At 40.6% G+C, this 13979-nt stretch overlaps 1 protein-coding gene across 3 annotated transcripts in view; it reads left to right on the forward strand.

Moving 5' to 3' along the window:
- The window catches only part of DOCK4 (dedicator of cytokinesis 4), a 471517-nt gene that overhangs the window by 283920 nt on the left and 173618 nt on the right, over positions 1-13979 (forward strand). For all 3 annotated transcript variants that reach the window (XM_043463173.1, XM_043463171.1, XM_043463172.1), the window contains exons 14-15: positions 8725-8849; positions 9825-9987. In XM_043463173.1, the coding sequence (XP_043319108.1) occupies positions 8725-8849; positions 9825-9987 (288 nt within the window). The remainder of the gene's footprint in view (positions 1-8724; positions 8850-9824; positions 9988-13979) is intronic.

The following is a 13979-nucleotide window of genomic DNA, read 5'->3' on the forward strand; positions in this document are numbered from 1 at the left end:
AGAAAAACCAAACAGTCTCAAATTGTTGACAGTATTTTTAGAAATAAGATCCTTTAAGTCACTGTTTAAATCCCATGTGTAAAAAGCAAACCATGAATATTGCTTCAGACGAGGCCTCTATTACAGCTGTAAGACTTAGTGGTGGGATTGTTGTCCATAAAGACCTAACACATTGCAGAAACTGACCGGCATTGATCGCTGTGGCATTTGATCTCCTGATGGAAATCACTCATGCAGGGAGGGCTAAGAGAATAGCCTGGAAAGTTTCCTGAGATGACCTGACCCAGCCTGAAGACCCAGTCTGCCTGAGCATCTCCTGTTACTATTGTCAAAAATGACTGTTTACAGCACTGTTTACTTGATGGCATGTTATCCACTGGCTCTTGGAACCATTCATTATTTCCTTTAGTTGCTATAAATAGCTAGTATTTCCTCTTTAGCAGAAAAGAAAAAAATTTCATCCCACTGGGAAGCAAATTGATGGGTAAATCTAATATGAAAAACATATTTTAGAACAGAATGCAGCCAGCTGCTAGAAGAATTCCTCAGCTTGGTCTCCGAGCAGTATCATTGAGAAATGGAAAAAATATCAAGCAACATGACACTTCACTGACTGAATAATTGTCTGGGATGTGCTCTGCTCACGCAGATCTTGTCTGGCTTTAATGATGGAAATGAACTTACTGTGGAATCAGGCTTGCTTCTGTCCCTTCCCTGCACCACGTTATAATGGCAGGGTTGATGCTGACGAGGGACTCAATCTTCCCAGACACATGTCTACAGTGCCTGAGACTGCAAGAGATTTTTTTTAAAGCACTTTCCTTTTCTTCTTTCATTTTTTTTCTTCTTTGGCTTTTGAGTCTTACAAATTGGATGGAGAGATGTGTGTATAAACTTAAACAGCTGAAAAGAAAGCAACTTTACAACTCAATGGAATGTTTTACATTGGCAAACGTACCAGCCGTTGTTTTGTTTTTCTTTATTTTCAGAATTTTGACTTGCCAATTAATTTTCACTGTCTCACTCGTGGCTTTGATGAAAATTTGAGCTGAGTTTTCAATGAGAAAAATGTATGTGAACAGCATTTCTGATCCCAGTGTTGTACTGACAGTCTGCTAATGTGATGGGTTTTTTTTTCTTTTTCTAGACTTGTCCTTCAGGGTTAATTTGGGTTCTGATAGAGGTCAGGATGGGTGAGGCGTGTGTTTATACCTACAGGACCTTCATTAACTTAGTCACTGCCTTTCTGCAGAATGAATTATCTGTGGTCCTGACACTAATGGGAACATACACACAACTTTTCTTGAGGGTCACAGAGTGTCATCAATGCCAAACTCTTTTTGGAATGGGAAAAACATGGAAATAGAGATTCAAGTCTTGGTCTATCTTTTACACGGGTTGATCTCTGGAATGTCACCTGGTATAAAGAGGCAACCTGCCCCTATGTTTTTGCCTTGTCACGAAGCCCTCTGTTACTAAGGGTCAGTCATTCAGCACTTTATTTCTTAGCCCTACGGAATTTCCAAAGAAGAAAAATTTCTCTCTATGAAGCTCCATTACTGCCACTTACAAACCAAATAACCCTGCAGAAAGTTCCATGGTCTGGTCTCTGAGCTTATGAGAGGGAGGGCACTGAAAATGTTTCAATCAGTGCTCTCCAGTAGAAATATAATACAAGCCACAAATATAACTAACTTTTCTAGTAACCACTTAAAAAAAAAGGTAGGAAGAAAGAGATGAAATTAATTTTAACAGCATATTTTATTTAACCCAATGCATCCAAAATATCCTTTTCATAGATAGCCCATATAAAAATTTTGTAATGAGTTATTTTACACTATTTCAACTTAAGTCTTTGAAGGCTGGTAACTGTTACACTTTACAGCACATCTCTTTTCAGCCAAGTCCCATTTCAAGGAGTCAGTTGCCACATGTGGCAGTGGTTACAGGATTGAACAGCCAAACTCTAAATGTCTTAACAGACTGTACAAAGCAGAGCTTGAGCCTTTGCTGAATACCAGGAAGGACTAATTTTCCACCCGCCAGACATTTTGGAACAAAGTCGGCTGATGTGTCAGGAACGTCATGGGCGATCAGTCCATGCCCTCCTCCCACCCTAGTGGACCTAGGGGTCCACTCTTATTCTGAGTCAGTCATCCTGGTCTCCATGCTTTATCTCCCTACCTGTACACACTCTCCTGGAGACTCGTTCTCATGGGTGTGTGTGTGTTTATTGCTTAGTCATGTCCGACTCTTTGCGACCTCATGGACTATATAGCCCACCAGGCTCCTCTGTCTGTGGGATTCTCACGTATAAACCAGTAAAACTGTCCCTGATTGTTGTGTGTGTATGCTCAGTGGCTCAGTTGCGTCCAACTCCGTGTGACCCCATGGACTGTAGCCCACCTGGCTCTTCTGTCCATGAGATTCTCCAGGCAAGAATACTGGAGTGGGTTACCATTTCCTCCTCCAGGGGATCTTCCTGACCCAGGGATCAAACCCACATCTCCTGAGCCTCTTGCATTGCTAGCTGGATTCTTTACCACTGAGCCACTCTAATTAATACCTTCCAGTGCATTCACTTTTAGTACATCTTTAAAGTTCCTAATCCTACAAGGACTTACGGGAAAGTCGTAGAATGATGGAGCCATGAAGGGTTGAGATTTGGAGACTAGAAGACCTTGCTAAAAATTACTAACAGAGCCTATGTTTCAAATGGTTGCCAGCAATAGTAGCTGTGATAGTGATTCCAAGATTTAAGTTTATTTTCCAAGTGTCTTCAAGAGTAAGCCTCCTTTTTGTTTTTTAGGCAACAGTTCAGGTAAGTCGAACTTCTATTTGGTCAAAGTTGACTAGATAATGATTTACAAGACTGGGGAAAGAAAAATGTTGTAGATATATTTGCCTCCCATTTAAGAAGATATATAGTTTTATTCTTTTAAATATATATATTATTAGTATTATTTACCACTTACTGGAAGAGATACGTACATCACCAGATGGAATTGCCTCAATTCTTTTAAAGAGGTAGGAACCTACTTGAATTGGTCTTCTCTAAAAAATATATCCTAAATCTAACTAAAATTCACCACCCCCTAGACCAAGTCATGGACCTCTCCATCACACAGTTGCAACTGGTCTGTTTAAATCTGAACCCCCTGATGATGCCCTTACCAAGGGGACAGTGGTCTCTCAACCAACAAATGCCACAGTGACCAAGGAGAGAGAGAGGCTAAGAGTCTACTGTGTCACCCTAAGGGTGGATCCCCATCCAAGTTCACACTGGGGGAGAGGCTGGTGCCCCCAGATTAGTAAGATGACATGCCCCACTGCCCATGGGTATAGGACTTTTCCTTACTGCTACTATCAGAGATGCATGTCTTGTTCTAGAGTGTAAAAGGCACCCTGTTCCTGCTCCTTTTTCTCTGCACTGCTACCTGGAAAGCCCCTCATGACTGCTATTGCTATCACTTGCCACTGCTTGTTTGATAGTCATCAAAAAAGAATTAAAAATCTACCCCCTCAAAAGTTCAACATCTCAGTGTACGCTTTTAAAATAAAACAGAAACGAAACACCAGGTATGTTTTACTTAAGCGTACTCCATGTGAGAAATCCAAAGTTAATTTTTCATCCCATGCATAAATTTTCCTTGTATGTGGTTTGCTTTGATTTCAGTTACGTGGAAACCTTGCCCTTGCCCCTTGCTCTGTCCCCTCCTTGAAAATGTCCTGAGGTAATGGAAGTTTAAGTGTGCATGGCATGTTGTATTCATTTCCTATGACTGCTGTAACAGATCAGCACACGTGGAGTGGCTTAAAACAATGCAAATAGACTACAGTTCTGGGGATGAGAAGTTTGCACGGGTCTCTCTGGGCTAATATCACGGGATCAGCAGGGCTGTATTTCTTCTGATGATTCTGAGGGAGAAACCATTTCCTTGCCTTTTCTAGCTCCTGGAGGTGGCCTGTACTCCTTGGCTCATGGCCCCACATCATTCAACCTCTGATTCTCTCATCGTATCTCCTTCTCTGACCCTGACTTTTTGCCTCCCTCTTATAAGGACCTTTGAAATTAAATTGAGCCCATTCTCATAATTGAAGAAAATTTTCCCATCGCAAGAGCCTCAACTTAATTATGTCTGTAAAGCCCCTTTTGTCATGTAAGGTAACCTATTCGCAGGTTCATGGGATTAGGACCTGGACATCTTTGGGGAGGTAAGGAAGTGCCTGCTACACAGACAAAGGGCCATTCAGCTCAGCTACATGTCCAGGCATGAATTTCTTCCTCGGGTCCCTGGGGATGGTTTCCTGGCTGTACTTGAGTACTTAAATGGCCAAGATCACATCATCACATCTCATGTTATCTCTCAAAATGACTTCTTTCATGTTCAACTAGTTTCCTTCTACCTTCTTTCTGCTGGGCTGAGTTTTCCTGCTTGTAACCTCAACATTTCAAAGTTCAGTTAACTTCTTGTCACCCTCATCTCTCCACTGATGAGTACCTTCTCCGTATTGTTTATGATCAGAAGCATACATGTTCTGTCTCATTCCTAGAAATGAAATCATTGCTTGACAACTAGTCTGGCCAATTAGGGTGGGACTAGTATCTTCCTTGCTTAGGGCACTGGTCTTTTGGAAGCAAAGGCTAAATTGCGCTAGCTTATTTGATGAATGTTCTTACCTGTTGAATTACATTTTCATGGGTAAAGCAGAGATACTGATAACACATTGGACATGTTTCTTAATCTCTGTACTTCAGTTTCCTCATCTGTAAAATGGAAATAATAGGACCTTGTTTAAGGTTTTAATGAGGTTTTAATGTGAGGATTTAATGAGATATTCTACTTACAGTACTTGGCAAAATACCTGACTACTGTCTATCTACTACTAAGCACCATCATCATAATCTAAGTCACAAAAATCCTATAGTCATTTACATATGGTCTTTTGTTTTTAAGAAGTACAGAAACTTATTTTCCAGTTCCAAAAGTGACAATTGTCTAGCGCAGAAGAGGCCCTGGACTAGCCCCTATGGCTGAGGACAGTGTTTTACTTGGTGTGATGAGCTTGTCCTCTGTGACTTTATCCAAGGCATTCATAGGACAGAATCAACGTTTACGGATACTGATAAAAAAAAAAAGCCTGTTGCCCATTGAGGATAAGCCACAAATCAACCCCATTTGATTGTAGTTACTGAACTCTTTTTGAATTTGTTCCTACTGCTGTGGCCTTATCTTTTTCTCATCTACAGTGATATTTTGAAGGCTTACCAGCAGAACAGGGCCTGTGAAACAGAGGAAAGTGTCAAGCCCGTCAAATTTACAGAGTAATAAATTTAAGAGGTGCAAGGTGTTAATAAACATTGTCAGGCAAGTAGCTTTTCATGACTGGTGCTGTGACTCCATTTCAATACTCACCTTATGATTTCTCTCTTAATTACCCAGGATTTGCTTTCTTAACACCATTTGGGCTTAGTTTTCTTTAGGTTGGCTTTCTCTAGAGTCAACCTCAAATGTATTAACTTTAATTAACACTTGTTTCAACTTTATCCTTCGACATATTTTGGCAAAACACGGCACCTTGCCATATTAGAACACAGCAAGCTATGGATTCCTGAGGGGGGTGGACACATGTAGAATGTCATCTGGGAGAAATGTTCTTGTCGTGTGTTCTCTTTTCAGAGAAATCTTACTTCAGTCTAAAAACTTTGCAAAATAAAAATAAAATTTTTTTAAAAGTTTGGGGAAAGATGAAGAGAGTTTCAGGGACAGTGACAGTTAAAGAACAGAAAAGTAGAATGTATGTATAAGGTGTTTTTATATATGAATGTGTTGTATGTTAGAAATTCTACAGAAAAGGAAACATAACATAATAAAGTAGCCTTGTCCCTCCTACTGGCTCTCCCACCCCTACATCTACCTTTACCGCATCCCACTTGAGTGATATAAACGCTTGAGGCCCAAGGTTTATCTTGCCCTGTCTAGACTAATGTCACAGACAGGAGACAGTGGCAGGGAAGGGTGGAATCCAGATCTCCTTATTCAAGTCTTCCTGAGACCCTACATTCTTTAGGCTTATTTGAACTCAGAAGAGAGAGAAGAATCCAGCTCAGTTACAAGCAAAACCAACTGCAGGGGTCCATTTGGGAAGCGAAGGCCATGTTAAACCTCCCTTTGGAAAGATAGCCTCGCTTCCCCGGAAGTCTCATCCTCTTCGTGAGGGCTCCTCTCAGGGGACAGCCCCTCTGCCTCATTCAGCACCCTGTCGCCTTGTCTGTCTCACTTTGATCCATAGCTCTTGGCATTATTCAGTGTGCTCTGTGTTTTTCTTCTTTGTTCAAAATCCTTTCCTGCTAGAATCTAAGCTCTGCAGTGAAGACATCTTTGCTTTGTTCATTGCTGAGTCTGTTGGACTTAAGATAACATCTGACACATAGTAGGTGCTCACAGTCTATTTGCTGAATGAATACATGGAGAAAGAATTTCACGGCCCTGGTGGTATTTTACTCTCCCTCCATCCCTGTTCCTCTGCAGGGCCCATGCATACAGGGAGAAACAGGTTATCTTGCAGGCCTCCCTCCCTCCACTTTGCTTAAGCCAGAATTACTGGCCCTGCCAATAGATGAGAGTTGGAAGTCCCCCTCCCAAGAAACACTTACGCTTCATTTTGCAGGACAGTTAATCCCCATGTGGTTTGGACAAGCTAATCACTCATTATGAGAAATTTCTAAGGTAAAAGCCCCTGTAGCTACACTTCCCATTAATCAGCGTGTGTTTTATAGTCTGTGTGTCACCTCAGCCACTCATCATATGTCACCTACTCCAGAAGCAAAGGAATTTTCCTACTGTTGTGTGTGTGGGTGTGTGTTCTAAAGTACCTTGATTTTTGTATTGTTTTTTCACCTGGCAGATCTGTTCATTGGAACAGTATTGTCAAGAGTTTCCCCTCAGACAGTTGTTGAAATAGCACATGTGCAGACCATTAGCACTGCAGGCCTGTTTTGAGTTGAAACTGGTGAATTTGGAGGACATACTTTGTGAGCTTATTTATTCTGCATTGGAATTGTTAAAATAAATAGTGTTGAGAATGTATGTGTGTATGTATGAATATATATATATAAATAAATATGTATAAACTTAATGATAAATATATAGAAATTAAATGAATCAGGTTATAAAACTGTAGAGAATTTGTGAAATTTGTGGGGTCATATTTTCCTAATTTTTTAAAAAATTGAGATGGTTAAACAAGAAAACTTTCAAAGCATGCAAATATAATTTTATATGTGTTGAAATACCTTGCTTTTCTCCTGGAGTTCCAAGTTCATTGCCTGTTCAAGTTGATTTGTAGGAGCTACATGAGAGTACTGAGAAATTTATAAGGCAGAGACCACTGTATCAATTGTTTTCATTAATGTGTTCCTTACATACACTTTCTAAAGAGGGAGTGAGATTTCATCTTTTTTAGAACTTATTCAGTGTCTCCCTTTTGTGGCCCATCTGTTTCCTGGTCAGACAAGGTCATTTGCAGATGATGCTCTTATTAAAAGCCGGCCTTTGTGGAGGAAGGAGCCCATGCCACTGGTATTCCCCCATGGTTTTGAAAGCTAGGGTACTTTCTTATATACATTTCGGTCAGGAAGTTTGATAAATTTCCCAAATGTGGGTACATTTGTATGGTTATTGCTCCTTCTGGTGATTTGCTTTCTTAAGGAGAGGGTTTTTTTGTTTTTTGTTTTTTATTAGAACAAAGCAATATTGCTTTTGAGTGTTCAAATGTTTGGAAGCTGTGTTAAGTAAAAGTACATTCAACCTTGCTGACCTTACCAATATTTACTTTCAAAAATTTTCTAGTCACACGTTGTTGACTTACTTCTTGTGTCCGTATCCACTTATTGCCTACCCCTAATTTAATTCTTACAGGAGAAATAAAAGCAGGTTGTCAAGGAGAAATAAAAGCAGGTGTTTGCCTCTCTTTGCTGTTTGGCATACAATTTCTTTTTTTTTTTTTTTTTCTTGCTGTAGTCAGAAAGGGGCAAAATGAAAAAACATTCAAGTTTCATAAATAGCCAGTGGAGAAAAAACAATAGATGATATATGTGTACATAGACTATGTCAGTTTGAATCCAGGGCCTTTCTCATTTGTTTTATAGCTTGATGGCAAGAAATATTAAGCCAAGTGTCTCTGTATGCCTGAATTATTCTACATCTGTGTTTGTAAAGCACTAACCTGGCTTCTTCCAGGAGTGAGATCATTTCGTCCATGAATTTTAGAAGATTTAAATTGTAACTGTACCCTTTGCAGTCCTATCATTTTCTTCCACTTAAGTATTTCTTCTTCTCTAAGTGCCTTGACTATAAAGTATTGAGACTAGTTTCTTTGAACCACCCCTTCTCAGCTGTCATTCTGTAATCACACCTCATAAATGAGATGAAGGAAATATTGAAAAATGGTGAAACTTGACAGCACCTTTCTACCCAGGTCCTTTATTTCCCTCCTAAATGTACATTTTCAGTATTGCTAATTTCAAGCTAGCAGAGGCTGGCCTTTGCTTTTCTTGGATGTTGGCAGTAAGGGTGAGGATCTTATTATAGAAGTATAAATATTGTATGTTGTATGCTATAACACTATTTTTTGTGAACTAAACTTTTCCTTGATAGAGTACTCTTATTATACTTCCTACTATATATATAAAATGCCATTTCAATTTTCCTCTCCTGCTAGGTGAAATGCGGAATGATTTATATATCACTATAGAAAGGGGAGAATTTGAGAAAGGAGGAAAGAGTGTGGCCAGAAACGTGGAAGTTACGATGTTCATTGTAGAGAGTAGTGGCCAGACCCTGAAGGTACGTTAATGCTGAATTCTTTTTGGTAAAACAATTTCACATCCTTGCCTTGGGTTCATCTTTAGTGTGATCAGTTAACTTATGATTTGCAATATTTTCAATCTTATTTTTCTTCTCCACCCCATGTAGTTTGTTTGTTTGTTTGTTTTTAATCATGAAAAGAGGGAAAATAAACTTTCAGTTTGTTTAATTAATCATGTCAAAAACATCCTCATAGCAGCTACTCCTTAAATGCAGCATTTTTATCCCATTTCATTTTTTCTCTTTCATCTGTTATAGTTTTGGAGAGGTATACTTTTTCTTTGTGCAGTTGGGTTTTTTTATTTTTAGTCGCTCAGTCATGTCTGACTCTTTGCAACCCCGTGGACTGTAGCTCTCTAGGCTCTTCTGTCCATGGGATTCTCCAGGCAAGAATACTGGAGTGGGTAGCCATTTCCTTCTTCGGGAGATCTTCCCTACCCAGGGATCAAACCCTGGTTTCCCACATTGCAGGCATTCTTTAGTGTCTGAGCCCATATTTAATCCTATGTATTTTCATTATGACCAAAATAGGACGTGGAGATTAGAGTATTGCTAATCAGGGTGATCATTTCAGATTCCTTTGTGGAAGAAGTATTTCATGGGAGCCCCGGGGCTTACTGAGTTTTATAGGAAGGCACAGAAGGCTTTTGGCTGTGGCTGGTTGAGAATTTTGCTTTGTAGTTGACTCTGAGTTGGGCATGCAGTTGCTCAGCCAGCATGTGTCACTGAGGTCCACCTTTGAGCAATTAGGCCCTGGGAGACCAGCCTCAGGATGAACCAAACACAGCCTGCCTGCAGAAGCAGGTGCAAAAACAGCCCCGAAGAGGACTGAGGACGTAATTTCGCATTAAGTGCTGTTTTGGGAGCACACAGACACAGCAAAGCAATTGTTCTGCTCCTTCCAAAATCATCTTGAAATGAAGCTGTCTTTAACTTGCGTGTTTCTTTTGTCAGGATTTTATATCCTTCGGCTCTGGAGAGCCACCGGCTAGCGAGTACCACTCCTTTGTGCTTTATCATAACAACAGCCCCAGGTGGTCCGAGCTGCTGAAACTTCCTATCCCCGTGGATAAATTCAGGGGTGCGCATATCCGCTTCGAGTTCCGGCATTGTTCCAGTAAGTGGATGAGTGTCTCCGTGGCCTTGTTATGTTGGGTACTGCTTACTAAGCAGAAACAACAGTGTGGGATAGTCTGTAGAAAGTGCGTCACCAACCAGAGACCTCCATGAGAGAGAAATGGAGGTGAATGGAATCCTGGAGGTAAATGGGTGCCATTCTCAAAGAACCAATAACCTCTATGGAAAGAGATGAAAGAGAAGGAGGAAACGAAGTGGCTGTAGAAATCTACAAGGTTTTTCTGAAGGTGATCACTTCATAAAAATCAATTCATCACTTTCACAGTCTAGGAAGACTACACAGAAAGAGGAGATGGGTTATTAAAGGCCTGACTGGCTTGTGTGGTCTTAGGCACCCCTGACTCTTGTGCTGTCTTTTCAGCCAGGAGCTGATTCAGCCCTTAGACAGCTCAAGGGAACCCTCATGGACTTTCCTAGGCATGTGAAGTTACCAGGAAAGCCTCTGATTGGCTCAGATTCATATTTGATTTGCATATATCTATTAATACTGTGCATTCTCAAACGTGATTGGTACTTTACAGGACTAGTAAGAAGGCCAGAATGAGCAAGTGAGAGAGTTGGAGGTGAGAACCAGAGAGGGACCAGCAGAACCAGATCCTCTGTTGTGTTTTAGGTCATGGGAAGGAGGACTTTGGACTTTATTTGGAGTGAGAAAGAAGCATTAGAGGTTTTAGATTGAAGTTAAGTCTGCCAACTGTATGGATGATAGATTGTAGGTGGGCCAGATGGGAACAGAAAAGCCATTCAGGAGGCTTTTGCAGAATTCCAAGTACGAGATTTAAGTGGTTTGATTCTTTTATACAGATTTATTGACAGATTGGATGTGAAAGGAGGAGAAAATTCAAGGTTGATCTCAAGATTTTGGCCTCAGAGTAAAGGGGTCATTTAATGAAGTGGGGAAGACAACAGGAAGAATCTGTTTGGAGAGAAAAAAATCAAACATTCCATTTTAAATATGCTAAGTCTGAGAAGTCTATTAGATATTCAAGACATCAAGTAGGCAGTTGAATGAGATCCAAGCTGGAGACTTAAACTTGATAATGAGAACATGTAGTTCATTGGTGTGCTGTAAATATTTAACCAGCACTCAGAGTGATGGAGAAGGGAGGGGAAGCCCTAAATTATGGCACTTGCTGACTTCCATGGGGTAAATACTCCTACCATGGTCAATTTCAAGCTGCCAACATGACATCACTGATCTTGTAGTTGAGGGAAGATGCATACTGTCAGTTCTTATGAACCAGTACAGGTCAGCTCCAGCATATCACAAATATCCGTGGTTTTCAAAGCCGAAACTGGACAAGATGTCTACGTATAAAGTTTAGATAGCAAAGAGAAGTCCAAGAATGGATCCTTGGGTCACTGACACATTTGGATTTGGGGAGAGTGAGAAGTAGTCATTAAGAAGATTAAAAAGGAATAGCTAGTAAGGTTGAAGGAGAATCAAGGAAGAATAGAACCTAGGAGACTAAATGAAGAAAGTTTTTCACAAGGGGATTGATCATGTGTCAGGTGACAATGATAAATAAATTAAGGACCAAGAAATGATCTCCTGATTTGGCATCATGGAAGTCATTGAACCTGACAGGTGGTTCTCTTGGATTTGTGGAGTTGAAAGCTGACTGGAGTCAGTCGAAGAGTAAGATGGAGAAAAGGAAGGGCAGGCAGTGAGTATAGACAGATCTTTTAAGAAGCTTTGCTATAAAGAATACTGGTGAGCAGAGAAGTGAGATAGTAGCTATAAAACAAGTAGGTCATAGGAAGTTTTTGCTGTTGTTTCTTTTTTTAAATGGAACTTTTAAAGTATGTTCGTTTGGGAGAAATCATTCAGTAGAGGGGAAAACCTGATGATGTAGAGAGTGGGGACACCTGTAGGAACAGTGTCCTTGAGTTGGGAAAGGAGCACAGGACCTAGGACTCAAGGATAAAAATTAGCCTTGGGTGGGAGTGTGGGCAGTTCAGGGCTAGGAGGGCAGATGCAGGTGAGTGATAGGTGGATGTGAGGGTGTGAGGGAGTGCTGTCTCCATGAGCTGAAAGTGAAAGTATCAAGGTATTGGAGGCTTGAGAGACGAGGAGAATGGATGAAATTATTGTCTAGAAAAGTAGAGGAGTGTGCTGATGAGGTAAACGCAGAAAGTTTGCCTCTCCCAGGACGCTTCTGTAGTTAGTGCACATTAATTAAGCTTAGATTAGGCATAGAATAAGCCACAAATTGGATTCTGCCAAGGTGTAGTGTTATGAGTGGACATGTGGAAGGGGGAGGGTTGAGGGTATTTTCACTGAGGTGATTAGAATGATGGGCTATAGAAATGGAAAGTGGAAGTGGAGGGGTAAGGAGTGGTGAGTCAATATATTGGAGGTCCCAGGGGGCAGAATTGTACAAGTTGAGCTACAAGAAGAAATATATTGGAAAGTCAAGAGGTGAAATCCATAGATTCAGGGGTTTTATTAATAAAAGGGGATTGTATTATACATATTATATGTAACAGTCTATTTAGTTCATTAGTCCTGATCTAATAGCTTAGGGGAAAAGGCTACGTACTTTAAACTTTACTTGGTATTTATATTACCTTATAACCAAGGGCACATTTGGGGAAGCTATTGCTTTGTTCCTTACCTTTGCTAATTTTATGCATCTTGGAATTTTGTTTATCTTTCCGAATTGAATACCAAAAACCACACCAAAAAGACAGTCAAAGCAACTTAAGAAACTATTTCTAAATAAGTCTTGCCCCGTAAATCACAAGTTCCATACCCAGCACACTCACTGACGTAGAAATCTCTTTCCAGAGATCTTTGCTGTGACTTTTGTTTGAAGAGTGTTGGTATTTCCCCATTTTCTCTCTAGGCTTGAAATTAATGATTTAAAAAGAAAATCCTTTACTGTAATCACAATTGAGGGCTGCCCTCATGCCAGGAACCTAACCCAGCCAGCTAGAATTAATCTGTGCACAGGGTTCCACATCCCTGTGGTTAAATGCCAGAAAGAATTGGAAGGGGGATAATGTGTTTATTATTAGAGTCTCTTGTCCAATCCTCAGGATCTGACTCCTCTAGCATGGGGCTTACTGTATCCCAAAGCTGGACTTTTCTGTCAAGTAAAACCTCCACTTCCACAGTTGTGTGGGCAAGAAAAACAGGCCAGCCCATGATGGCTGCCAGCCTGCAACTCTTCTTTGCATGTCTAAATACAAGGACAGAGTCCAGTTGAACAAACCAGATTCTCTTTCATGCGGTCTTCATTTTTGGAGAAGGTGAAGCTGGGTGGAAAGTACTAGAATGGCACACAAGAGGTCTGGAGCAGGTGACATTGTGATAGACCTCTCAGTTTCCTTATCTGTAAACAGTTGCCCATGACCCTTGTTCTAGCCATTGTAATTCAGTTGGGCATCTGAAAACCTCAGTGCCTCGTTTCTGGCATACAAATACTACTGCAGTAAGCTCTTGTCAAACTATTGATTGCAGTTTATGTTTGTCTGCGTGCCTGATTCCAAGGAGGTGGCTTTCAGAGGTCTCTGTTTATACATGTGTCTGTAGGGAGAGTTCATTCATTCACTCATTCATTTGTGTTCCATACATTTGTTGGGAACCTACTATGTTCTTGGCATTCTTTGAGATACCAAGCATAGAGTAAAATAGAGCAGACAAGAATCTTGCCCTCCATGGTGCTTATGTTAAGGGGTGGAGTTTGGGTTGTGAGGAGAAGAAATGGGAAATCTACAACTTCAAAAAACAAACAAACAAAACACGTAATTTCAAATAGTGAATCCCTTGAAGAAAATTAGTCAAGGAAAATAACTTAGGGTTATGAGGCAGGACTATGGGGTTAGAGGGTGGCCAACTGTAGACAGAAGTCCCGTCATAAGAGCTGCTCTTCATTGTGTAAAGAAGCGGGGGTGGGGGGTGGGGGGGTTCTATTTCTTCATGATCACTCATCTCCACAATCTGTGTGTCTGAACACAGTTGTGTAA

This window comes from Cervus canadensis, chromosome 3 (assembly GCF_019320065.1).
Source record: "Cervus canadensis isolate Bull #8, Minnesota chromosome 3, ASM1932006v1, whole genome shotgun sequence".
Taxonomy (NCBI): Eukaryota; Metazoa; Chordata; class Mammalia; order Artiodactyla; family Cervidae; genus Cervus; species Cervus canadensis.